The sequence below is a fragment of the Urocampus carinirostris genome, chromosome 2, assembly GCF_059441175.1.
Source record: "Urocampus carinirostris isolate Australia breed hairy pipefish chromosome 2, RoL_Ucar_1.0, whole genome shotgun sequence".
Classification (NCBI taxonomy): Eukaryota; Metazoa; Chordata; class Actinopteri; order Syngnathiformes; family Syngnathidae; genus Urocampus; species Urocampus carinirostris.
In genome coordinates this window covers 7,460,370-7,487,433 of record NC_142350.1, presented here as the reverse complement: position 1 = coordinate 7,487,433, position 27,064 = coordinate 7,460,370, and the positions used below count along the sequence as shown (strand labels likewise).

Sequence of the window (27,064 nt, the reverse complement as noted above, 5' to 3'; positions counted from 1 at the left end):
CACCACTTATCTTCAGTAGGGTCACGGGGGTGCTGGAGCCCATCTCAGCTGTCTTCGGGCAATGGGCAGGGGACACCCTGAACTGGTTGCCAGCCAGTCGCAGGGCACACAGGGACAGACAACTCGCTTGCTCAATCACACCTAGGGACAATTTGGCCCGGCCAATTAACCTGACACGCATGTTTTTGGAATGTGGGAGGAAAACTGGAGTGCCCGGAGGAAACCCACGCAAGCACGGGGAGAACATGCTAACTCCACACAGGAGGTTTGAACTCACGACCTCAGAACTGTGCCGCACACGCGCTAACAACTGCGGCGTGCTGATATACATGCATACATATAAATAAATCAACAAAACCTTATACAAGTTGGGGATTTTGGTCCAAAAAATATTTTCCAGGGTTGCATCATGAAATATAAAAAGTTAAAAACCACCCATTTATTTCACCTTTTTGGCACAGAGGTCAAAAATAGGCGTGGCCCATTGACCCAGAATTGCAGTCTATTTTTTCTTGTGCGGAGCACTTGGAGGGCTAATTAGCAGCTTGATTTGAAGCGCGTTTGCCGGCACCAAATCATCTCCTTGGCAACAATAGTTTGCCCATGCTTTTGGGCAGGGCCGAAAAGACCGAACCACTCATTTCTCACAACAATTTATTTGAACAAAACCACATCTATAATACAAAAACACATTTAGAGGAACGCATGTACAGGGGAATAGCGGCGGCAATATTGCTCAAAAGTCCTGCTGTCCGCGAATGCGTCGAGCCAATTGGATGTCTCGGGGGAAGACGGTGACCCGCTTAGCGTGGATGGCACACAAGTTAGCGTCAGAGAATAGGTAGACCAAAAAGGCCTCTGCTGCCTGCAAGAAAATATTGATGAATGAATTAAAATATCATCAGCATTGGTATATTCCAATTATTTTCTGAGATAATGCATTTTGAAGAAAGTTTTTCTCATCTTTGACTTCCTGAGCTGTAACATCATTTGAAGAACACCAGCCCCCTAGCAAGGCAATCACCCTTTACATATCAACTAGTCAATAAGGTTGTATGTGTTTTAAACCCCAGTTTTGGTAGTTTTTGTGGAGAATGTCTAGTGTCGCAGATGGTTGCAGCAATAGTACAACAAATGGCAGCTAAAATGGGGCAAACTGGCAAAAATAACATGCACAGAGCTAACAGGAGATGAACCAGCCAGGACACGTCAGGCAAGCCGGCTACCATAAAGGACAAACTGGGACTGATCGGCGAAAAAAAACGGAAGGCTGGCTGACCGAAAACATGATGAGCCGGTAATAACAGCCACAGCAGCAGCAAACACGAACCCAGGCGGGAGAAAAAACTATGGGCCTAGCAGGAGAGCCAGCTAGCTGACTGCCGAATGCTAATCCAGACCAAATAAAAGCCTTCGGATGCCCGCACACTAACAGGGAGCTATCTGGAAAATATTATATTAATTACAAGACAAGCAGCAAAAACACAAAGGAAAAGTCACAATCACCTACCTAAACGTAGGCAAAGGCAAAAAAGGAACGCACGCTGTACACGACTGCAGGTAAACTTACCCTTTGATGATCAGTTTGGACTAAACAGTAACCAAGCGCCGAGCGGCACAGTTTGCAAAGTTCCAATGACTCCAAGCTGAAATGTGCGCTTAAGTCTGCAGATTTACTACAATCGATGTCCTTTTTTCAACAGGACGCACCATTTGTTTTGGTTCTCGTCCTTTTCTGGTGACGTCACAGCTCAGAGGTATGAGATCAAAATGTTTATATTGAAAATTCATTCCTCGAGATGTATGGCACGTGGAATAATTCGGAACATATTTGAATGATTGTGGGTCTGTGCCTGATTTAAAAAAAGGGTCCTTTAGTATCCCTTTAAGAACTTGAGCTGGTAATTTTTCAAAATGTGCAAAACTTATAGAAACATACCCGAAAAGACTTGTGGCTGTGATCGCAGCTCAAGGCGGTTGTACTGAGTATTAACTCAAAGCGGAACAATATTTTTGACAACGGCACTTTTCAATTTTGTATCTGTTAGCACAATGTAGAATTCTGGATGAATTTGGTTTCTTTTCACGATTGTGTCTCAAATGCTGTTGATTCTTAGAAATGTTTTTGAATTTGTTTTTTTATCATCTAGAAGTTTGAGGCTTAAAATATGGCAGCATGTCTCAAAGTTATTTGGGCGATAACTTTGCCAGGCATTTTAGAGCGTTGCACCTTACCTCTTGAAGCGCCATCAGGGCCAAGACCTCCCACCTGAAGGCCGTTCTGCCGAAACTCTGGCACACTTCCCGCACCACGCGGGCAAACGGCGCTTTTCTGAGTAGGAGGTCTGTGCTCTTTTGGTACTTGCGAATCTCCTGGAGGGCCTTGGTACCCGGGCGGAACCTTCGTCTCCTGGGTGTCTGCGGCTGCGTCGGTGGTGGTTGGCGCCCTGCAAGAAAAGAAACCTTTAAAACCTGGTATAGGGGCACATATTACACCGAATAATGAGAGTACAGTAACCCCTAATTCATCCCTTTATTTATGTTCAGTAAACTTTGGTTCATTCAGATTCAGTTTATCCGGATCTTCGCCAAATCCAGATAAAAAGTTTGGCCCGGATGATTTCTAATGTATTTCTTACGAAAAATCTATGCATATTCCGGATTTTATAATCCGGCACTTCGGACATTCCGGATCAAAATCCTAATCATTTTGATCCATTCCGATGCATTTCGCCATGTCTATTCCGGATCAATCTCCTATGCACATTAGCCCGTCACAATGTTTGACGCTACATTCCAGGAAATTCTAAGTCGACAGGCCGTCTTTGAAGTTTTCTTCCCGCAAGAGGCTGGACGACGCAACTTTGTATGCCATCCTTTTGTCCATAGACAAACGCATTTCTCCATCCGCTTGTCTTCGTGGGACGTCTTCCCGGTATCACTGACCGACTGTACTTCATTGTGCCTTGATTCAAGTTGAATGAATAAATGAATGAAAACTTTTTCCGAACATTAAAATAAAAACAGAACACAGTGTCCCCTCCCCACTGCCCGCAGATGGCTGGGATGGGCTCCAGCCCCCCGGCGACCCTAATGAGGATAAGCGGTACGGCCAATGAGATGAGAGATGTTCGGAAAAGGGTAGTCAGAAGCAAATGCTTTGATTCCCTACCCCTTCATCTTCCCTATTAAACACACCAATTGTATAACAACAGTTGTAATACTATTAATAATAACAGTTATGGTATAACAACAGCAACAATAACACAAAGTTAATCATAGTTCTAGACGCACTCGTATCACTCAGACCCGATTTTCTTCATCCCTGTATTCCACCAGGAATTTTTTTTTGTATTTGAATTTGAACAAGTGAATAGATGGACATTGTTTGATCTTGTCTTGCAAACCATTCCAGAGCTTGACTCCACACACAGACACACACATACTTCTCCTGGTGGTTCTCACCTTTAGGATTATGAATTCACTACAGCCCCTTAAGTTATAATTTCCTTCTTTTCGAATGAATAATTTATGAATGTTTTCTGGCAAGTTTTTGTTGACCTTAAATAGCAGTTGTGCAATGAAAAATTTTACTAAATCATCTAATTTTAATAGTTTGGATTGCAGGAATAAAATATTAGTATGATCTCGATATCAGACCCTGTGTATAGTTCTAATTGCACGTTTTTGGAGGATAAAAAGGGGCTGTAGTGAACTTTTGTAATTATTGCCCCAGACCTCTGCACAATATGTTAAGTATGGGAAAACTAGAGAACAATATAATAATTACAATTCATTATAGTTTAAAATGAATTTGGCTTTTTTAATTATTGAAATGCTTTTAGATACTTTATTTTGTAAGTGTCTGATGTGTGTTTTCCAGCTTAATTTATTGTCTGTTATGACCCCTAAAAACTTAATTTCTGATACAGCTTCTATTGCAGCACCATCCATTTTTACTTTGGTTTTATTTAAATTTAAAGATAATTTATTTATATCCAGCCATACTTTTAGGTTAATTAGTTCACAGGTTACATAATCAATATAGTTGTCATTTGAATAGAAAATGTTAGTGTCATCTGCAAATATTAGTATTTTCAATAGTTTTGAAACATTAAAAATATCGTTGATAGATAAATTAAATAACTTTGGACCCAGGATAGAACCCTGTGGTACCCACAACAGATGTCCAAGTATTCAGATGACAACTCTCCCATTTTTACATATTGCTTCCTCCCCGTCAAACAACTTTTAATCCATTGCAAAGCCACGCCCCTGATACCATATCTTTCCAGTTTTTTTAATAGTATATTATGATTAGTGATATCAAATGCTTTTTTTAAGTCAATAAATACCCCGTGTGTATGTCTTTTTTTCTATGCTGTGGGCGATTTCTTCTACTGCATCAATAATAGCCATTGTTGCAGATCTGTTTGCTCTAAAGCCATATTGACTTTCATTAATCAATTGATGTTTATCTACAAATTGTTCTAGTCTATTATTATAATATTTTAGAGAACTGAGGAAGCAGAGATACCGGTCTATAATTTGTAAAAATGTGCTTGTTTCCATTTTAGTATATTGGTATAACTTTTGCCATTTTCATTTGATCTGGAAATTTGCCTGTTAGAAATGATAGATTACAGATGTGGTCCATGATTTTACAATGCTATTTATAATTTGCTTTACTAGTACCATATCGATGTCAAAACAATCCATAGACGTTTTGTTTTTACAGTTGTTAACCACGTCTAAGATTTCTGATTCCGTAACCCCAGATAAAAACATGGTCTTGGAGTTCATTTTTATCAGTGACTCAAATTGTTTACCACTGCACTCTGGGATATTTGCAGCGAGCTCTGGTCCACATTTACAAAATAACTATTGAAATTCTCCACAACTTGATTTAAATTGTAATTTTCACTGTTCTTATCAACAAAATAGTTTGGATCTGCATTACTTATATTCTTTCCTTTTATTATACTATTTAATATATCCCAAATACCTTTAATATTACTTTTGTTATCATGTAATAAATTGGTATAATATAATTTCGTTCTCGCTCTTTATATTCCTGTCAATTTGTTGTTATACGTTTTATAATTTTCTATATAAGGTGTTTTTTTTCTTACAAGCATTATATAAACCCTTAGTTATCCATGGATGCTTTACAGATTTATTCTTAATATTAGTTTGTCTCTTGGACAGTTTTTGTCATACTTGTTGGTGAATATTTCCAAAAATATGTCAAACGCACGATCCACATAATCTGTACCATATATAGCATTCCAGTTTTGATTAACTAAGTCCTCATAGAATTATATAATCGTCTCTTCAGTTCTAACTCGTTTGTAAACATATTCCATAGTTGATTCTATGATTGGGCGGCAGTGGCTCATCTTGAGATCAAGAGATCGCAGTTCGAATCCCGGCTGCTCAGTGTTACATGTCGAAGTGTCCTTGGGTAAGACACTGAACCCCCAATAAGCAGGTTAGCGCCTTACATGGCTGCACGGCTGCTATTGGGAAATGTGAAGCACATTGTAAAGCGCTTAGGGAAGTCTTCATTGACTTGAAAAGCGCTATATAAATGCAGATCATTTCATTTCATTTCAATCTTGTCTAGTAACATTTTCATCATACACTGTAAATACTGGCAGGTGATCAGAAATATCACAAACCAGTAAATTACGCACGTTTGTAAATTCAATATTATTTGTAATTATAGTGTCAATGAGTGTTGCACTGCGTGAAGTAATCCTACTAGGCCTTAATATAGTTGGGTACAAACTCATACTGTACATTATATTAATATAGTCATCAATATTTTTATGTTTGTTTGGATTCATTAGATCTAGGTTGAAAACACCACAGATGAATAGTGTTTTGTTGCCAATTGTTGACAATGTTTTTTCAGCCCAGTTTGTAAAGTTTTCAAGGTTGAGCCCGGTGATCTATATACACAACTGACTATAATATTTCTGTTTTTCATTTATAATTTCTATTGTAAGACATTCAAGTAAATCATCGATGACAAATGACATGTTTTGTATCATCTTAGGTTTAAATCTTGTGTGCACATATATAGCTACTCCTCCTATTTTGTTTGTTCTATTTACATAGTTCAAATTATAGTCAACTCCCTTTTCCCCATTGAACCACGTTTCTGAAACTGCAATCACACTAAACGGGTTCTCAAAGTGCTGTAAGCATTCTGTGATGTTTTCAAAATTTGAGTACATGCTTCTACTGTTGAAGTGAATTATTGAAAATTTCCCTTCAGATTTGACTAAAGTGTTATATTTATTTCCAATATAACATTTGCAATTGTTCAAACTAGTTGATAGAAACTTGTGGTCAGGATCGATTTCATTTGATTTTGAATTATTGGAGTCAGTGTGATCAATAATGCGCAGTTCCGGTAGATCATGGCCTAATAATATAATATGATCGATTTTTTCATTGTGATCTGTAATAAAAGTTTTTATGTTGTCATCCCAGGATGCCATTGTATCATTTGAATCCATCATTATCCGAGAATGTCCAGTGTCATATGTATTTACCGCTCCATCCAGGCCTTCAGGCAAATCTGTCCAGCTCCTGCATTTCTCGAATCCAAAGTATTTTTGCTTCTTCTGGAGTACCGTTTAACTTTATGTATACTCTACGGTTTGAAATTTTGAGTTTTTGCTTAAGTGTTCATTTAAATAAAAATTTGTCCCTTTTAAGTTGTGATCGATTCGTGCAAAACGACTCTGAAGGAGTCTACGCCGAGTGTCACATCATGGCGTCAGTGAAGAAGAGGAGTCGAGAGGACCGGACATTAGAAGAAAAATCAGGACAGCGACTAATCCGCATACTCGATTAATCTACAAGCTCTAACATATGTTCAACAAATAAAAGTACTGTAATCCGTCAAAGTTTTTTTTAAACAAATAACTTCAAACAACATCCGGACTCCTCCACATCGCCTCTAATTGGCAGTTGCATGTCGACCTTGGGAAGCAACTAAGGTTCCCCCAGCATATGTCTGCAACATCGCTCCGACCGGACATGATAATTACCTCAGAGACTTCGAAACACCTGATCATGCTGGAGCTCACAGTCCCGTGGGAAGAGGGCATTGAGGAAGCCAATGAAAGGAAACGCGCAAAGTACCAGGAGCTGGTAGAGGAGTGCAGGGGCAGGAAAGTTTTCTTTGAGCCAATAGAGGTCGGCTGTAGGGGTTTTGCTGGACGATCCTACTGCAAAGTCCTACGACGGTTGGGTGTGACAGGGGCAGCCAAGAAGAAAGCCTTTTAATCCGCTAGTGAAGCTGCAAAAAAAGCCACCAGGTGGCTTTGGCTCATAAGGGCAGATCCGTGGACTGCTACTGGGACGCAAGTTGAGGCCTGATCAACCTCGGCTGGGTCACCTGGGCGAGAGTGTCTGATGTTGCAAGACCCGAAACACTCAATGAACTCAGGATACATCACTGACGATGCGTCCCAGTTGCATCCAGGAGATGTTTCTTTCAAGAAGGTACTGTCAGATAATAATTTTTAAAATGATGTTGTTGCATGTATTGCACTAAGGGGTGAAAATGATTACAGGAATGTACATTTTTTACTTCACATGATACTTTGTCACCTACGTTTGGACGATAAAGAAAACTGCATTTACCTTCCTTCAGGTAGGGGGTGGGCAACCCAAAATGTGTGACGAGCCATGTCGAGAAATCTGATTTTGCTGCAGTAGAAAGCGTCTTCCTCTGCCTTTGGCCAGAGCCACCAGCGCTTTTCTTGGCCCTGAGCGTTTTGTTAATATGATGAACTCAGGATACATCACTGACGATGCGTCCCAGTTGCATCCAAATGATTTATGCAATCCAGTTTTTTGTCACGCTGGGTGCACGCATCACAGAACATTTAGCCTCCATTATCATCCTCATCATAGCGTAACCAGGAATATAATTTAGTCCATTTTGGCAGAAAAGTCCTTTTCTTGCTAGGAGTATTCTTTTGTTTATCTTTCGTCGAATCATTCGCTTCAAAACACGTGTTTTCCTTGCCATTGCGGTCTTCTGAAGAATTTCTCCGCCGTTTTTTCGTCCCGGGGACGCACGTTGATTCGACACAATGCGTCCCCAGCAAAAATTATGCGTCTAGGACGCAGGGACGCAGGCAAACGAGAACACTGATGATGGCTTTTAAAGTTACTTGAAGGATTTGCCCGTTAATACGTTCGTCAAGCTGTTGTACGCCTGTGAACAAGACTGCAACATCCGAGGGCGTGTCCCTGGCGTTTTACCTTGGCCAGCTGCGAGCAGCTGGCTTAAAACTGGTGCAGTCCAGGGAAATCTGATTTCGGCCAAGTACTCTGAATGTCGAATTGAAGAATTTCAATGAAGCGTAGGTACCCGGCACAAGTTACTATGACTCCCCTTAGGCAGCCAAATACCTTGCTTTGTAATCAGTGACGCGCTCGAATACATTATCAAGATTCACACTATTCCTATGAGACAGTGCTTTTCAAATATTTTCTCTCTTTTGGTGGCCAGCTGTCCGCCCAGCTGCTTGACTGACCGCTTGCCTCAGCCCATCAAAGTTGTGCGCACACGTCTTGCAAACTTTGCCTCGCCTCTGTTGGCGGGTGCCATTAAAACCTGATTCTGATTGGCCGGCCCCGGAAACCCCCCAAATGTGAGATTTCGTATTGGCCATTACCCAAAAAACAAACAAACTATTAATCTTTAAAAAAAAATGCAATATTTTGCGATTACACTGTCACACTACGTCACATAGTGATATCGATTAGATTTCGGTAATCGTGCAGCCCTAGTACCCTCTGTAGTACAGAATTTACAGTAAATACACAGTATGGGAAAAATGTTTCACTATTCCAATAATTCGGTGTTCATACACAGATTTCGAATATTTTTTGTCTGGGTAACAAAGTATTACTGTTCTTACCAACTCCGGACGGGCCTGGTTGTGGCGACGGCGGTTGTGGCGACGGCGGTTGTCGGCGCCTGTTGGGGGTCCTGGGTGATGGTGGTTTCTGCGGGCGACGGGTGGGGTTACCCCCTTTTCTCCGTCTCGATGAGTCGTCGTGGCGCATGGCACAAGCCGCAAACCTTAAACGGACAGGGTACATTAGTTCGCGCCTCTTAGTGGTACAAAAAGTCTTTAAAAATGTAACAACATCGATTTGAATAATAAGCCCAAATACATGAATATCACATAGAGTTGTATTTTTAAAATACTTGTAGGTCGAGAAATGAGCATTTATTTGATATGACGCTTTCCAATTTCTCTTTTTCCTTCTTTCCAATTTCTTTAATTTATCCTTTGGCCTTCTTTTTCTCTCCTTTTGCCATTTTTTTCTCTTTCTTTCAAATTTTTCATTTTTCACTGTTTTTTATTTTGCCTCTTCATCTTTTTTCTCTTTATTTCTTTAAAAAAAGATCTTCCTTTTCTTTCCATTTTACCTTTTTTCATATTTTCTTGTTTTTTCCCCTCTTACATTTGTTTGCTATTTCTTTTTCTTACATTCTTTTTTTATATTGTCTTAAATAACAACATAGTTAACCTTGTTTACAGCGAGATGAAATGTGGCACTCTAGGATGACCATATAATAACAAACTTTACAAATTAAAATATAAAAGAATATTAGGGAGAATAAGCACCTACTTACAAAATAGTGCTAGTAAACTGGTGAAGTTGTAAGTGCATCAGGCAATACTGCAATGACGTTTGACTGTGCTTTAACAATATTTTTAAAGGAATTTACAAGCAGCATTCATATCAAAAACATTTAAAAGTAATTATTAAATTAGGTTAAAAGCAAATGTTTCAGGAAAGCATAATCAGTGTTATAAAAGTTATAGATTATAAAAAGATACATTGATTATGAATTTTGTTATTTTTGAAGTTGATTTAAATGTTTCCATTTTAATAACATCTTAATATTTTGATATCGATATTTTTTGGGGAAGAGAAATAACTTCTAAACTTTAGACTCTACAGTATTTGCAGGGAGAAAGACATCACCAATTTGAACATAACTTATTGTTACATAATTTTAATATGACCACATTTGTTGGCCAGGAGAGGGATAGGTGAAACCAGACTGTACTTGCCCAAGACACACTACAAGAAATTGTGCCACTACGACCCGTGTGGTCAGGGATCCAACAATCCACCCACCCATGTATAATATATAAACAGACTTTTTATACTCCTTATCTCCATCCCAGCCACTATCCCTCAAAATATATGCATAGTCTTTTTTCTTCTTGTATATACAGGGATCAGAATTTTCCGCGGATCCGCGGATTTCCGCTGTTTTTGAACCCCAAAGGCATTCCGACTTTTTCACTTTTTCTCTAGCATAGCAAACAAATTCAAAATCCGACTGTCTCACTCTTTCCTTTATTGCTCTGGCGCACCCTGGCGGCCGTTAGAAAAATTGGCCGCATTGTTGGGGAGTGGGGGGGGGGGGCTCCGCCCTGCTTTATTCCTGGACCCTGGCTATTTCAGCTGAAAATGAAAATCTCCATTCTGATCCCTGTATATACATAATCAATTTTATTTTCATTGTATCCTGGTTTAAAATTTTTAAATTTAATTTCAATTAAGATATTAATGGTATTATAATGTTAATGACTTTAAATACCATTTTGAATCAGATGGTATTTTTACACCCCTTCCTCAATATATTGATGTAATTATTTAAAAGAGCAACAATTTCCAAGACAGAGTACAAGAAAAATACATTGCTACTTTCATCAAAAAACATTGTTTACATTTTCATAAACAAAAGTTTCATTTTTATTTTAACCACCGTCAGATAAAAAGTATTTACTAAACAATATTAACGTTAAATGGGTGAATTTTAAATGTAATTTTCATACAACCTGAATGTGCACAAACGTTTGCATTTATAAATCAAGTTTTTATTTTTTAGTAGGATTTCTATTTTTCTCCTTTATTGTAATAGGATACCATTTTATTAATGAAATTTTAGTCAAAAAAAATATACTGTATACGCACACACTCATTATATATATATATATATATATATATATATATATATATATATATATACCAGTATATATATATATATATACATATATTGAAAAGCACTAATTCAAATTGTGAATTGAACCAAGTATTCATTTCAATTGATAAAAACAATTAAAACTGATATAAGAAAATTGAAAATGTATCAAGAAAAACGTGACACAATGTGCGGTCGTCCCTTGAGTTAACGTCCGAGGTTGTAAACTTACCGATCTTTTACTTGCCTATTTTTCTCCTTTTCCTCCCTTTTTGTTATTTCCACTCGTGTTTTCCTTTCGTGGGTTCACTTTTATTCTTAGACTTGGAAGAAAAAAGACGCCCAAAACAAGAAAGTCAGCTAAATAAGAACTTTTGAAAATACAGTACCTGTAGTTACATTCAAGACGAGTTTCAGTCCAATTTTAAACGACACAACTCTAACAGCGTTGACCAATTGGAGAGTTACAAGAAGTGACGTCATGAAGACGCGCCACTTTTGGATTTCCTTCATTTAAATTTGTTTACGTTTGTCGAAATGTTCTATAAAATCAAATCCGTCAAATAAAAACTTACATGATAAATACTCACTTCAATCAGGTATTTAGTTGAAAATATTATTCTTGGTAAAAAAAAAAAATCTTTGATACCCTTAATGCAGCGTTCTACAAACCAGACAACATTGAAATTTTAATACAGCAGTGCATTGGTTATTACATTGGTCGAACACGCGAAAAGTCGCTGGTTCGAGACTGAGTGGAAGCATAAATTGACCTGGAAAAGGATAGGCACCACAGGAAATGGTACCCATATGACCTTATCACTCTCCTCAAGCGGCTTTTAAGTAAACCTACACTTAAACGACCCAACATTGATCCAAAAATCCTATGTAATTATAAACCTGTGATTTGAGAATAATCTTTTTGATTCTATGCAATCGGGATTCGGGGCTAATCACTCTATTGAGACAGCCCTGATTAACGTAACCAATAATTTTCTACTGGCAATGGACTCCGGCAAATACACAGATATTGTCAATACAGTATAAAATATAGGTCATTCATATGCTATACAGTAGAAGTGTGTTTTAAGCATAGATTTACACATTTCCACTGAGGTTGCAGATCGAATCTCAGTGGGAAGAGCATGACATCTGAGCCCTTTAGTGTTACCTGTGGTATACAGCAGGGTTCAGTGCTTGGCCGCCTTCTTTTCATCATTTACATGCTGCCATTCGGTGATATTATTCACACGTATAATATCAGTTTCCATTGCTACACAGATGACACTGAACTATATCTTCCGATGGAGGAATTTGCCACACTAAACTGTGGAAATTTGTAGGCCTGCCTAACTGAGATAAAAAGATGGATGTCACTCAACTCCTAGCGCCTCAACTCTGAAAAGATCAAAATGTTAGTTATTGGTCCATCTAAATGCCGTGACTTGTTCTCAAAAACTGCTTTGAACATTGACAAAAGTAATATAACCCAGAGTGACTCAGTCAAAAATTTAGATGTCATATTTGACCCAATTCTGTCCTTTCAAACACTCGTTAAGAATATTACTAGAACAGCTTTTTTCCATTTTCGCAACATTGCTCAAACGACCCCTATGCTGTCTCAGTCGGACGCGAAGATTATATTTCATGCGTTTGTTACCTACCGTCTCGATTACTGTAATGCACTCCTTTCTGGTCTCCTGAAGTCCAAAATCAAGAGCCTGCAGCTGGTACAAAATGCTGCAGCGAGGCTTTTAACTAAGACAAGAAAGTTTGATCACATTACCCCGATTTTAGCTAACCTGCACTGGCTCTCTGTTAGCTTAAGATGTGATTTTAAGGTTCTGTTGGTATTATACAAAATCATGCATGGACTTGCTCCCTCATATCTTTCAGATTCAGTCTGGAGCCTTCGCTTAGAAAATGCTGGTCTATTTGTGATGGCTAGAGCGTTCTCCATTCAGACCCCGGTGCTGTGGAATGCTCTGGCCCCTGAGATTCGATCTGCAACCTCAGTGGAACTGTTTAAATCTAGGCTTAAAACACACTTCTATTCATAGCATATGAATAACCTATATTTTATGTTGACAATATATGTGTATTATTTGTTATTGCAACATCAGTTGCAGCCTGGTCATCCTGGAAGGGGGAATTACCTCATGTGCAGTCCCATCTCAAAGTTTCTTAATTTTCCTCACGTTGAGGTTTTGAATTTTTCCTTGCCCTCATGTAGGTTTTTAAATCAGGGGATGGTGTCATAATAGTCGGTAGTTTGCAATAACCTGTGCAGCCTTTTGAAACTTTTTGTGATTGAGGGCGTCACAAATAAACATGACTTGACAAACTATTCTTCTTGAAAAATATATATTTATTTGGAATGTTTTTGAGGAGAAGTGCCATTTCATTATTTTTATTTAAATCTATTTTTATTATTTTCACAGCAAAGATCTCAAACCCGAAGCCCAGGGGCAGGGGCCAATTGAGGCCCACAGGATGGCAGTTGATGCCCCCTGCCTTAATATGAAAGTTTAAAGGGATAGTTTGGATCATGAATATCCTAATGATTTAAAATACTCATAGGTCAATACATTTGCATTAACTTTACATAACATAAGCTAATTGTTGCCATTTTGCTGCCATAGGCACCCCCCAAAACTTTCCCCCCACTTTCCCTTGTTTTTGTCATGTTGACCAGTCTTTTCTTTCTTGCTTGTCCATATATTTTATACAGTATTCCCTTTTTTCTTTTCATTCCTTTTTCTAGCTTTGCCCCCCACATTTCTTTCCTTTGTGATAGGCTGTGTAAAAAAATAAGAAAAACGGTGCAGTTCTGCCCCTTTGAGTGCCCTCAGATGGTATTCTTTGTGATTTGTAGCACTTGTTTTCAGTTGCATCCGCCCACTACTTTGGTGTACCAGCTCAAGGCTCGTCACACCAAACTTAAATTTGTCAGTTTTCCTTTACACATACATTTATTTACTGTTATATAATACCATGCACAAGTTTTACACATAAGTAGTACTTACAACATACTATTTTGTTATTTTAGTATTTAATCTCTGGAAACAAGAGTTCGGAACAAATTAAGTAAAAGATTTGCATCCGGGATTCTACAGTTTAATTATCCAAGTCTTCTATGTTTTTATATCAATTTTTATTTGTTTTTGCTGTTTTCTCCACCGTCTGCATCCACCTACAACCCAATTGTACCAGCTTAAGTCATGCCACACCGAAGATAAAAAAAAAACATTTACCTTAGTCGTGACTACACATTGTAGATATCTAGCGATCATACCATACACACTGTCCCTTCAACTTTTATTCTAAGGGCGGTGCCACAAATTATCGTTTCGAGGGCCACAATGAGACACTTAAAATGAGACGACTGCTCTTAATTCTAAATAAAATGCATTTAGTTAAAAAATAAAAATAAAACCCCTTGCAGTATTATAAACCCTTTTCCTTAAAAACAATACTCCTGTACCATTATTTTATTGTTTTGGGGCGAGAAATGTCATTTGTCAGTTTTTGTTTACAGTATACCTCCGGGACACCTCTACAAGGGGGCTCCTTAAGGTTTTATTGAAACAAGGACAAATCATCAAGTTAAGACAGACATGAAAACAACATTGACACTTTCATTCATGAAGCAAAAACGCTTAAAAAAGAATATTTACATGTTACTATGTACAAAAATTAAATATCAGTAAAAATAAAAAATAAATTCCAGTGGGCATGCTTTATCCCCGTCGGTTAGACGCCCTCAGACTGGCTGAAGAAAAATGCAGATCGGGCACGGTTGGGCGGCGAGGATGGCGACTGATGCTGTTGGCGCCCCCTTAAGGCCGTGTTGTTTGTGGCGCTGTGCGGCTGCGAAGTGGGGGGGACGTCCCTTAGGGACGGGGGCACGGAGGACGACTTGATGGGGACGGTGCGCGTGTTCATCACCTCGCAGTCCACCTGCATCATCAGCTCGTAGCCATGCGATGCGTTGTACACGCTCTCTTAACACCAGGAAACATTGGCAATATTAATCAATTCGAAGAAAATACAAATTAGGTTTATAATGACCACAGACCTGAATTTAACTTAAAAAATACAGTACATCCCCAGGTAATGGCGACCCGCCAGGTTGCTGTAACCTGTCCTTGCTTTTGGCGTATCACTATCTAAAAGCACTCGTGCACACGTTATTTAATTTGGAACCAGTTAAGTCTAATGGGTCTCACAATGGCACAATGATGAGCTTGAGTCTTTTTACTGTATTTATTCGCTGTGGGCCCAAAGCTTACTGTGATTGTAAAGGGAGAAGAAATTAAAAGAAATCCTTTACGTGCATATTCAGATATAATATGATTTAATCCTAAACATGTATTTTAAACACAAGTATTATTTACTAGCTGAAGAGTGTTGGGCAGCGCCAGGCTGTACTTAGCCAAGACACAATGCAGGAAGTGGTGCTTCTTCGATTTAGGTGGTTAAGGGATCCGTGAACCGTGAACTAATAACAATACACCATTTTGTCATAATTTTATCTGGCGTACCAGTTGTTCGAATGGCATTAGCTAATGAACATTTGTTTCTATCCTTTGCTATAAAGCAATTCTACTTGTGAAGCCATGCTCATTAGGGATTAGTGTCATATCCTGGGGGTCTACTGTAATGGAAAAACTAAAAAAAAATTTCATTTTTATTAAGTTCGGCGCATACCGTTGACGGACATGGCGGGCATGACGAGTGACATCTTGGGTCTGCGCGTCTTGTTGTGGCTGATGGCAGGCAGCAGCAAGTGGTCCTTAACGCAAACAAAACAATTTAAAGCGCAGGCTGAGCATTTGTGCATGGTTGTGTGGCGAGCAACTGACCCGTCTGAAAGACACTACATAGAAAGTGTCCTCACGCCGATCAATAGCGTCCAGGAAGTCCCCGTATGTCACCTCGGGCCCGGGTAGTACCTGGAGCTGACTGCGTGTGGGCGCACAAGAGTCAGTCCGATAAAATATTTACCTGAAATTCCGGTCGACAGAGCGCAAGTGATTCAAAATTGCATGCACAAATTCAGGGAGAAATGTTATTTTTGCACAAGGTGCACTGTGTTTTAGGCTGAAACAGCCATAAAATGAACTCATTCACGAACAAAATCAACGGGGAAACGTCTTGTACAGAAAAGTTATACATTGTGCCGCGAATAAGACACTCGTCTGCAGCTGTCATTCTTAACTAGCGCAGCAGTTGATATTAATTAAACTGGCATTAACATATACACAGGAGTGCGACAAAATAATTCTCAAAACTCGATGTACTGTACTGACTAAAATTCGGAAGCCCGTAAGCATGCTGATTATAACCTCTCCAATCACTTGTACACATGACAAAGCGATAGAAAGGAGACGAAGTATTGCTACAAGCACATGAAACTAATGATACATAAATGCTTGGACTCTTTCTAACAAGTACAAAAACAGCGACAACATATTAGGGTGTTATCAGTCGGATAACTGTCAGCCCAATAATTATCGTGTGACTCTCCTTAGTAACTAGTGTCAGTATGTAGGATAATTTTTTGTTTTTAATGTCGTAGCAGCAATACTTGGTCTCTCACTTTGTCAACTGCGCAAGGGATAGGAGAGCTTTAGATTAGTCGCAGGGCTCAGCATGTGTAAAGGCTGTTGGGATTGTATGGGCTACTGAATTTTAGTCAGTACAGTTACAATTAGTCTTATTTTGACTCACTCCTGCATATATGTTCATGTCAATTTCATTATTATTGACATCTGCAGACACAGTCCGCAAATAAGTGTCCTAATCACGACACAAAGTTACTTTTCTGTCATAGACCTTTCTCTGCGGATTTTTAAAAAATGTAAAAACGTGAACGCGTTCATTTATATGACCGTTTAAGATTGCGGCTTAAAATCCGGTGTGGTTTGTACAAGAAGAAAGTTAAGTTTCTACTTTAGTTTTGCACATGTGGATTTTAATCATGTGTGCTCTGTAGTCCAGAATTTACACTTTTTTGAGTTCATACTTTTCAATTGAGCGGTGCGCTTGGATAGGGAGGTATCTGGACACGTTGGTCTTCCTCAACTGGGCCCGCTGTTGGACACACAAGGACAAATATGTGAGCCCCTGATATACGGTGTCCACAGGGTTGTGATTACGAAATAAGTGACCTACCTGAGCCATTTTGGCCTTTTTGGCCATCTTAGCTTTACCACCAGACTTTTTGTGGTTGATCTGATGGCGCTGGGCCCAACCACGGAGTTCTGCCGCCAGCCTGGAAACAATAACCCGGTTAAAATATTTGAAAAGGAAAAAAAAATGCCTCTATTGCATTGAGCTCCAACCTGGTGCCCGCAGATTGATTTAAAATCGATTATTAAAAGCGTTGGTAACAAATTTCATCATCGATTCTTTGCGCCACGAGATTTATGCGCCAGCAAGCATGTTAGAAGTTGGGTGCGTGCGTAGTTTGAGGTGTCCTGAAAAAGTTTAAATTGAAATATTTTCTCTATTAAGTATGTGTTAACAATGCCCAACTAATTTCAAAGAGCCTTTATTTTTTCCACCACGCCTATCTGCTTTTATCTTACTTTTATTATCAGTGTTCTGGCCACAAAGCGCGTTACTCTGAAGGTAAGAAGCAACGGGTTGGGGGGGACAAAGTGCTATCACGTGCGCTGTCGTGGTTTTCTTTTATTCCAGGATGAAAATGGTGAAAGTAAGAAAAGGAGTGTCTAAAACAAAGTCCAAATGCCAACCAAAACTCCAGAAAAGATAAAAAACTAAAAAGTTTATTCATACGCTTCTAAGATTTTCACTAATTGTCCCTAGGTATGAATGAGCGAGTGAATTGTCCGTCTCTATGTCCCCTGCGACTGGCTGGCAACCGGTTCAGGGTGTCCCCTGCCCACTGCCTGTAGACAGCTGGGATGGGCTCCAGCACCACCGCGACCCTACTGAGGATAAGCGGTGGAGATGTTGGATGGATGGAGTAAATAATTTTATCACTTCTGAGATTTTCTAGACCAGACCAATAGGCTACTCATGTTGTCCTTGGTGTTAAACAGAACGTCCTCCCATTTTAAAAATTATTGGTGGAATATTTTTTTTTTTTTTGTAGCTTAGGTCAATGTTAATATTGTATTCTCATTTACTTATATGATCATTTATTTACAGTATATTCATTTTACTGCGATTTTTCACCAGCTTTCTGAAGCCAAGCCTTGATTGGTAATTAAACCCCATGTGTAATATGTTACCAATAGACGGCACTGTTGTCTAATGTGAACGAAAACCATTTCATATAAGCAAGGTATAAGCAAAATGTTGCCAGACAAACATGGAGGCGACATGGGGTATGGATTCCACTACGTAAAAGAAAAAATAATTTCTCAACCGATCATTTGTTAAAACAATTAACACTGGTATGATAGTTCATGTATTTTTCCCTTGTATTAAAATTAATGTTTTTTTTACCGAATGGTAGTTTTATGTATCACAAGGAGGCTCTAAGTAATAAACACTGTTCCCTTTAGTAAAAGTGATATCATCCCTCGACAGCAAGTGGCACAATATCTGTCCCTTAATATGGATACATAAGGACAATTTTACGACTGAATTCATATTTGACAAGCGCGATATTAAATCGGGATAAAAATTGCTGACCTCAGTGACTCGGAGCGGTTGAACTGTGGGCAGTGTGCGTCGCTGAAGTATCGCTCAAGGCGTTGCAGCAAGTTGCTCTCGTCTTTGGCCGCCGTAAAGCCCGAGGTGGCGTTCCTGCCCCGAAAATCCAAAATTGCTATTCCTAGTTGATCCCCTAGCGACTGTTAGCGTCAATCGTCATCACCTGAAGGGAGATGACGGCGCCGCAAACGTTTCAGTCTCTCTGTCCTCGTCGGCGGTCGTCATAGCAGCTTCCTGGTGTCTCACAGGCGGCGGTGGCGCCGCTTGCATCTCCAAGAGCCGCCGACTTGAAAAGGACCGGGCCCCGTCCCGGAAGCCTGTCATCCACTTCCTGTCCAGGATGCTACAAGTAGAGGGTAGAAATTATCAGTCCATGAAAAGCAGCAACCTTTGCTACTCTTTTCGGGAAATGCAGACTTTAGGGTTTAAAGTCTTTTTTGTGAAAACTAATTACTAAACAAAAAAGAGACAATAAAAAATGTGAAAAAAAAGAAGCAAAATATTGCCTTGCAAAAGATCCCATTAAACATCAAGTCCAACTCTTTTGTTTGCCACTAACGTTTATAGCCATCAATGGGCGATGACTACATCCATACCAACGACATACAGAGAAGAAAAAAAGTATTTGAACACCCTGCTAGTTTTCTATTTCTCCCACTTAAAAATCATGGAGGGGTCTGAAATTTTCATCGTAGGTGCATGTCCACTGTGAAAGATACACTAAAAAGAAAAGTCCAGAAATCACAATGCATGATTTTTTAACTATTTATTTGTGTAATACAACTTTAAATTATTATTTGAACACCTGAAAAAAATAAATGTTAATATTCCGTTCAGTTGCCTTTGTTTGCTGTTGCAGAGTTCAAACGTTTCCTGTAGTCTTTTTGCACACACTGCAGAAGGGATCTTGGCCCACTCCTCTACACAGATATTTTCTAGATCAGTCAGGTTTCTCGGCTGTCGCTGAGAAACACGGAGTTTGAGCTCCCTCCAAAGAACCTTGATATTCCTCTTACGGAGCCAATCCTTGGTTTTCCTGGCTGTGTGTTTCGGGTTGTTGTGTTGGAAGACCCACCCTTCTGCTCTGACTGAGGGAAGGAGGTTGTTCCCCAAAATCTCACCTTATACGCCCCCAGTCATCCTCTATGGTATTTTTCGGATTGTATTCTTCATTCTTCTTCCTCCAAACACACTAAGTGGAATTATGAACAAAAAGTTCTATTTTGGTCCCATTCGGCCAAAAACTTTCTCCTATGACAGGGGTGGCCAACCCAGTCCTCGAGAGCCGCATGTCCTGCATGTTTTTGAGGTTTCTCTGCTCCAATACAGGTGATGCCAATTTTCAGGTTGTTAGCAAGCTTTATAAGAGAATGATCCAGGTTATTGGAATCACCTGTATTGGAGCAGAGAAACTCCAAACACATGCAGGACATGCGGCTCTTGAGGACCGGGTTCGCCACCCCTGTCCTATGACTTCTCTGTATCATCCAAATGGTCATGTGCAAACTTAAGACGGGCCTTGACATGTGCTGGTTCAAGCAGGGGAAGCTTTCGTGCCACGCATGATTTCAAATCTTGACGTATTAGTGTATTACTACCTAAGGTAACCTTGGAAACGGTGGTCCCAGCTCTTTTCAGGTCCAATACTTATTTTCTTCACTGTATATATATCAGTGAATGAGTTAAAAATAGTTAATTATTTACATTTATTTTCCACAGTGCATTTTTGCGAGCTTTAATTGCTATTAAAAATGAAGTCCAACTCGTTTGTTGACAACCGACGTCTAGCGCCATCAATAGCAATGACTACGAATCAATGACGTGTAAGGCAGTCAATGGGAGTTAACAAGTTAAAAATAAAGAATAAATTACATATAGTCACCAAAATTCATTTTTGCTAGCTCTACCTGCTATCAAACATCAAGTCCAACTAGTTTGTTGAACACGAAAGTCTATAGCCGTCAATAGCAATGACTGTTAGTGCTAAAGACGTGTACCGTCGGCAATGGGAGTGAACGGATTAAACATAAAATCATTCACGTTATCATCCAAAATGTATTTTTTTCTAGCTCTTTCTGCTATTAAAATTGAAGTCAAACTCATCTGATGACCACCAACATCTATAGCATCAATAGCGTTGACCAAGTTTGTGCCAATGATGTGTTTAGTCGTTAAACGCAGAAAACTTTGAGCCTACAAAAAAGCGGCCCTTCTGCCGATCCTTCTGGGTAACACACAGAAAATGTATTCCGAACCGAGTGTTATATTTTCTAAATAATTACAATTTATTCCATACTGTAACAAGCACATAAAAACCCCAAGTTGGCGAGAAATTTGAAATGGCGCCTTATAATCTGTAGTGCCCAATATACCAGAAAATAGGATGGATACAATTGGAAATACAGTTACAATTAAATAATACTGCATACCAGAACTGTTCTCCCTTTAAAAACATTTAGTGGTCTTAGAGTGCCATCTTGTGGTTAACATGTTAAATGTTGCTAGAAGGAAACAAAAGAGAAGCGCAGAACTTGGACGGCAACTCAGATCAGACTCCATTCAGAGTGTTATTCAAAAAATAAAAATGCATTAAAAAAAAATATGGGTAAAATGTAAGAACGAAAAAGAAAAATCTGAATGAAAATCTATGTTGCAAAGGCAGCCTATAAAAACCAAGTCTAACTTGTAGCCCAACAACGTCTATGGTAGTCAATAGCGATCACTAGGTTTGTGCTAATGACGTATACATCCGTCAATGGCCGTGAACTGGTTAAAAATGAAGAAATATTAATATCTATTGTCCAAAATGGTAAATGGTCTGCATTTATATAGTGCTTTTCAAGTCACGCATTCTTTGTAGCTCTACCTGGCCGGGCCAAAGCTGAAGGTGATGAAGAGAAGGACAGCCATGACGCACAAGGTTCGTTTGTTGCTAGGGGACTCGCCGATCTGCAATACACAATTGGCAAGTTGTGTTACACGTTTTTAGTAAGGGTAAAAGCAGCGCAGTTAGAATTGTACCCGGCCGCCCTCTAGTCTTTGCCGAAGCTCTTGGTTTTCCCTCCGGAGTCGCTGGTTCTCCTGTTGAGCCTCCCTCAGTTGGACCTCTAGGTTGTGTACGTATTCCTTCTTCTTTTTGCGCGACTGGCAGGCCGATTCGCGGTTTTTGATCATCCTCTGCTGCCGCTTTAGGACTTTCATCTGCGCCACAACAAAAGCAACACAGAGCTCCGAAAAAAACAATAAATAATCTACACATCATAATTCAATCCAACTCACGTCTACGTCATTACACCCGTTGCTCGACAGATTGGCGGTTGCCGGGATGATAGGCTTTGTCGGGGTTTGGGCCGCCGCGGTCGACACGGGCTCCATTTTTACCACGGCGGGCGCCGACGTCAGGCACACAACTTGAGACAAAAATTATAGTTTAATTAGAAATATAACAAAACAACACAGTAGCTTTCATGCAGGTCTCCAATGTAGTACCTGTGGGCACATGGTAGCCCCCTAAGAGCACCTGAGTATCCCCCCTGATCAGTTTTGAAAATACCTTACCAGTGATGGGTTATTGTGATTTTTTGGGAAACTTGATTTTTAACTGGCTTAAAAAAGTGTCTTTAAATATATGGACCCAGTCTTCCAAAAAATACTTTTAAGTTAGGTTATTATTTACATATGTAAAATACTCAGTGCCCTGACACAAGGCAGATGTTTAGTATATTTTAACCCTGCTTCTAATAATTCTAACCTAGTCATAACATATCAATATTAACATAATAATGACATAGGTTGTTATTTTAGAATTGCATGTAATTTGTGTAGTCCTTTGCGCTGTTTGGTAGAAAAAAGAAAGAACCATATTTATTCGTGTATAACACGCCATCGTGTATATTTGATTAAGAATTGGTATAAAGTTGTGTTTGACTTTTTCTCATTTCAAACTAAGCATTGTTTGTGACAAATGTTGTCAAATACTTGCGGCCATGCTTAAAAATCATTAATTGACAATGTAAACTATAAATACAATATCATTATAAAATGTATGCAAGTGTAATGTATTTATTCAAAGTCCAATTCATTATCAGATAAACCAGAAGGTTGTTTTCCTCGTAATGCTTTTTTGCGTTTATTTACACCTTTCAGGACAACATTCCGTTATCTCCATTCTCCAACATTCATCTCTGGTACCGGGACTTATGTGATGATGAGATAGAAGCGAATGCCCTTTTGTATGTCATCTACTGTACTATCACTGGTCGTCTAGTGGTTAGGATTAGGCACTCTCACCGCGGCGACTCAGGTTCCATTCCCTTTGCATCCAATGTTTTGCGAATGTGGTCGTCAATATTTTCAACTCATCTATGATTTTACAAACACGGTATACCACAAAACCTTGCACATCTAGACTAAGTTCTTTTTAACTAAAAATAAATGCGCGTTATACATGTATACATAGGGAAACCCTTTGCCGCTGGATAACTGATCCTATTTTAACCTTACTTTTGAGAATTAAAACCTGGAAATAACAAAGTAATGTAGTAATGATATAATATGTTGTTATTTCAGAAAACCATATCAAACTAGCGGCTCTTTGAGCTAATCAGTATCAAAAAAGTAGTTCTCAGATTGAATAAGGTTGGTGACCCCTGATTTCATCATATTACTGCACATGATCTCTCTAGCACTTGTTTTGGATTCCCGGCAGGATTTTACCTGGTCGAGTGGGCTCCATGGCAGGAAGGCCCCGCAGCAGAAGGGTCTTGGTGGGTATGGGCGTTTGTGGGACGGGCAGAGCAGCTAGGCACAGGGGGCGAGGCTGGAGGGGGGGTTTGGAGGCCAGGATGGCCGTCTTCAGTCCTGGGACTACTGACGTGTCGTGAAAAATATAAATTTACAATTAAACTATTGCAACCATTACTATTTATGACTCTTTATGACATCGTCAACAGCACCTGTCGCCTGCGTTTGAGTGGGTGCCCCGCCCCTCAGTGTTGGCTGTGGCCGCACCGCCGTGTTTGGCATCAAGATGGTGGCAGTAGTTGCCACAGCAACCTCAGCGGGATCTAGCGGGGGCGACATCACGTCCCCAGACGTGTAGGGAGGCGTGGGGGGGTTTTCACCTTTAACCGAAAGCTGCGGAAAGGGAACAAAAATAAAGTCAGGAAAAAAAAGCCGCCGAGGGGCGGAAGGTGACCCCACCCACCAAAAAATCAGGAGGTGACGTCGGCGACCGCTCCGCCTCGCTCGACGATATGGGAGACAGCGGCTCGGCTTTCACCTGGAACACTGCAAACGAGCGCACACACATTGTCAATCCGCTGCGTTGCCCTGACAACCCCACTCTGATAACAGAAGAACTTACACAGCTCCATTGGTTCTGCCACGTCACCCTGGATGGTACCGTGTGCCACAGTGCCCCCTGCCACCAAACATGATTTTGTAACCTGTGAAATGTGCACCGAGGCGAGAAGTTTCCTTACCGGTCAGGTCCTCGTGCATGTGTCGCCACGGCGACGAGGAGGCATCGCCGTCCAGCGTCAGCACCAGCTCGTCGTCCAACTGGCGGGGAGAAATTTGTATGACATGTTAACCAATGTGCATGAAAAAGTTTGGGGAAGTCATCAGGAGGCGCCCACGACATACCGACGGGTCATACTTGGACGCCAGGCCCAAATTCTCGTCACCATCATCCACGCCATCGCAGCGATACAAGCACGCGTCTGAAAAGAACGAAATATCGTGCTCCTTGTCCTTTCATCTGTATTCCTGCTCACTAAATTGTTTACACAGTCCTCATAAGGCTCCAATATTTGAAGTGAATTAGCATTATTACAGAATATTGATTCTTTTTTATTACAGTTTAATTAGTTTCATTACAAAAGGCCCCCACGATACGGCGGGCCCACAGTTTAAATAGGATGTTTTTCAGACGCCTTTTGCAGCATTTTCCCCAAAATACGACATCAACAACAAATTATTTTTCATGCTCAAAATCTTGAAGCATTATGGCTTGAAGAAGCTGGTCCGATATTAGTTAAAGTCATATAAAATGCTGGTCCTCGATTAGTACGAGTCAAAGCATCATGAAAATATGCTATTGGCAGAACTACCTCCCACAATGCCAGTCTTTTCATTTAACTCAAAATCTTGTACTGTATTCTTAACACTGTATTTGTTTGCTCTGATCGGGTTTGAGGGCAGGGTTTAACAATAAGTTAATTGCACTTTATTCTTGGCCAGTTAAAAAAAAATAGAGGTCACACGCGCCCCCCTTGAGAAACAAATCAATTAAATTACATTTCTCTTCACATGTATATTTATTCAAAATTGTATTTAGTCACATGTAAGTATATTACACCTAGACTATTTGGTCATTTTCAGGTTTTATGTTTAGGTTTGGAAGGCATCAGCTCTTAAGATAGGTTTGAATCCCCCTTTATACGTAATTTTACTTGAAAATTCCCTCCTCGGTGCTGATTGATGACGTTTCCTGGATGTCTCTTGTAAATGCATCCATTTTCTGCGCCCCTAATCCTCACTGGAGTCGCGGCGGTGCTGGAGCCCATCCCAGCAAAGTGGGCAGACAGGGCACACAGAGACAGACAACTCACTCGCTCATTCACACCTAGGGACAATTTGGAACGGCCAATTAACCTGACATGCATGTTTTTGATATGTGGGATGAAACCGGAGTTACTGGAGGAAACGCGCGCAGGCACGGGTGAACATGCAAACTCCGCACGGGGAGGCTGCGGTGGCTGTGCATCGTGCGCACTAACCACCCAGACGCCGTGCCTGTCTATCGTATACTTTATAAATCATTTAATATGAACCTGTAACAGCAAGGATTGAGATTTCACATTCACGCATGCAAAATCAGGGTAAGGAAACGCGGAAGTACAAACTGCCACATGCGTGACGTCACAAGAAAAATAGTGCAAATGTGATGACGTCAGTGTACGTTTCTTGGGGGAGGGCAGGGGCGGTATCCGATGGGAGTCAAAACGATACAAGTGTGATGTCGTCGAAGGAAAAAAACTCACCCCAATCTTCGCTGGTGAGCAGATTATCAGCAAAGAATCGGCCAACATCCGTATCGCACAACACGTCCAGACTCATGCTTCCGGCTACTTCCTTTAAATATGTACACGTTTAAATCCCACTTTTGTTACGTGGAGCAGACCTTTAATCATCTCATCTTATCTCAACCTTTCCATTTTTGCGTGTTCAAAACTTCACTTAAACTTCACTCCTCTTAAAAGTTTGATAATATAGATCGGTTTCTTCACGCCTCGCTTCGACGTTCGCCTGGTTTAAAGCAACGAGGAAATGTCTCCCACAGAAAGATCCGCCCCCCTGACGCCCTTTCGCCGAGATAATATGACTGGCAGACAAATAGACCAATCGGAAGGAGAAATCAGGAAGACTGCGCTTACTTGTTGCAGATTTGAGATGACGTTGACCAATGGAGGGTGTTGATTTTGACTAACGTGGATGATCCACCAATAGCGTTCGTGTCTTTGGTCGCACTTTTGACAACCAATGCCGTTCGACCAAAAGATCACGTTCTCGAAACGTGCGTTTGTAGTCAAAACAATTTAAAAATAAAAACAAAAGCACGAATTGAAAATAATAAGAAGTATTTGATCAAAATAATAACAAGACTCGTGAATGAAGCAATGACAGAAACTTTTTTGAAAATACCGTAAGGAAAGGAGCGAAACGCGGCAGTCTGTTGTGTAACAGCAACGTTCAAAATAGCGTCCCTCTTTGGTGAAGTAAGGAAGAACAACTTGATTTGCGACTGGTCGAAATTTGATGTTGACAGAAAAAACTGTTTCAAAGTGTTTATTTTCAAACTAGACCACAGAGAACTGAAAATTCCAGACTATTATTACACCATCCCCTGATCTAAAACCTACACGAGGGCAAGGAAAAACTCAAAAACCTCAACATGAGAAAAATGAAGAAACGTTGCGAATGGACCCCACATGTATTCCCCTTCCAGGATGAAACACACAAGCCCAATAAAAGGCTTGGATGGATGGGAATTTTCCTTCTTGCCTCAGCTAAAGCTTGATTGCGCGTGCGTTTCTTTATTTTCCTCATATTGAAGTTTTTGAATTTTTCCTTGCCCTCATGTAGGTTTTAGATCAGGGGATGGTGTAGTAATAGTCTGTAGTTTGCAGTTCTCTGTGGTCTATGCGAGACTCCTTGTGAATAAGGGCTATACAAATAAATATTAACTGACTTATTTTCCATGGGGAAGTGGTCATGTAGCTGCTACTTTGTAGCAAATTCATTACCCGCTTCCTGGTACAGTAACCCGCG

The 27,064-nt window shown here is 40.0% G+C and overlaps 2 protein-coding genes and 1 pseudogene across 5 annotated transcripts; all 3 read right to left on the bottom strand.

Moving 5' to 3' along the window:
* Positions 1–640: 640 nt before the first annotated feature.
* On the bottom strand, positions 641–12,849 carry LOC148370860 (histone H3-like centromeric protein A). 3 transcript variants are annotated; one of them, XM_088327775.1, is made up of 4 exons: positions 12,706–12,849; positions 8,952–9,115; positions 2,236–2,447; positions 641–865 (listed from the first exon to the last, which is right to left on the bottom strand). In XM_088327775.1, exons 2-4 carry the CDS (start codon positions 9,097–9,099, stop codon positions 737–739), a joined length of 489 nt encoding a protein of 162 aa, XP_088183901.1. In that variant the 5' UTR covers positions 9,100–9,115; positions 12,706–12,849; the 3' UTR covers positions 641–736. The 3 variants fall into 3 exon arrangements, with proteins under 3 accessions (XP_088183901.1, XP_088183899.1, XP_088183900.1); XM_088327773.1 differs by lacking the exon at positions 12,706–12,849 and adding an exon at positions 11,274–11,503; XM_088327774.1 differs by lacking the exon at positions 12,706–12,849 and adding an exon at positions 11,289–11,503.
* Positions 5,613–7,472, bottom strand: LOC148370861 (uncharacterized; annotated as a pseudogene).
* Positions 12,850–14,598: 1,749 nt separating the features above from the next.
* On the bottom strand, positions 14,599–25,959 carry atf6b (activating transcription factor 6 beta). Of its 2 annotated transcripts, none has more exons than XM_088328635.1 (17): positions 25,777–25,959; positions 24,377–24,453; positions 24,214–24,292; positions 24,096–24,152; positions 23,937–24,019; positions 23,686–23,866; positions 23,447–23,599; positions 22,010–22,140; positions 21,752–21,931; positions 21,597–21,679; positions 18,894–19,073; positions 18,710–18,823; positions 17,219–17,318; positions 17,070–17,137; positions 15,907–16,006; positions 15,752–15,836; positions 14,599–15,045 (listed from the first exon to the last, which is right to left on the bottom strand). In XM_088328635.1, exons 1-17 carry the CDS (start codon positions 25,850–25,852, stop codon positions 14,795–14,797), a joined length of 1,998 nt encoding a protein of 665 aa, XP_088184761.1. In that variant the 5' UTR covers positions 25,853–25,959; the 3' UTR covers positions 14,599–14,794. The 2 variants fall into 2 exon arrangements, with proteins under 2 accessions (XP_088184761.1, XP_088184762.1); XM_088328636.1 differs by having other exon boundaries at positions 23,447–23,596.
* Positions 25,960–27,064: the final 1,105 nt, after the last annotated feature.

What these genes read in the sequence shown, in the direction of transcription:
- LOC148370860 (XM_088327775.1), bottom strand. Translation starts at nt 9,099, where the DNA reads ATGCGCCACGACGACTCATCGAGACGGAGAAAAGGGGGTAACCCCACC. An exon ending in ACCAGGCCCGTCCGGAGTTG is followed by an intron (nt 2,448 to 8,951) that starts GTAAGAACAGTA and finishes CTTTTCTTGCAG; the next exon opens with GGCGCCAACCACCACCGACG. An exon ending in CCCTGATGGCGCTTCAAGAG is followed by an intron (nt 866 to 2,235) that starts GTAAGGTGCAAC and finishes ATTTTCTTGCAG; the next exon opens with GCAGCAGAGGCCTTTTTGGT.
- atf6b (XM_088328635.1), bottom strand. Translation starts at nt 25,852, where the DNA reads ATGAGTCTGGACGTGTTGTGCGATACGGATGTTGGCCGATTCTTTGCT. An exon ending in CGTCCAAGTATGACCCGTCG is followed by an intron (nt 24,293 to 24,376) that starts GTATGTCGTGGG and finishes TCTCCCCGCCAG; the next exon opens with TTGGACGACGAGCTGGTGCT. An exon ending in CATGCACGAGGACCTGACCG is followed by an intron (nt 24,153 to 24,213) that starts GTAAGGAAACTT and finishes GTTTGGTGGCAG; the next exon opens with GGGGCACTGTGGCACACGGT.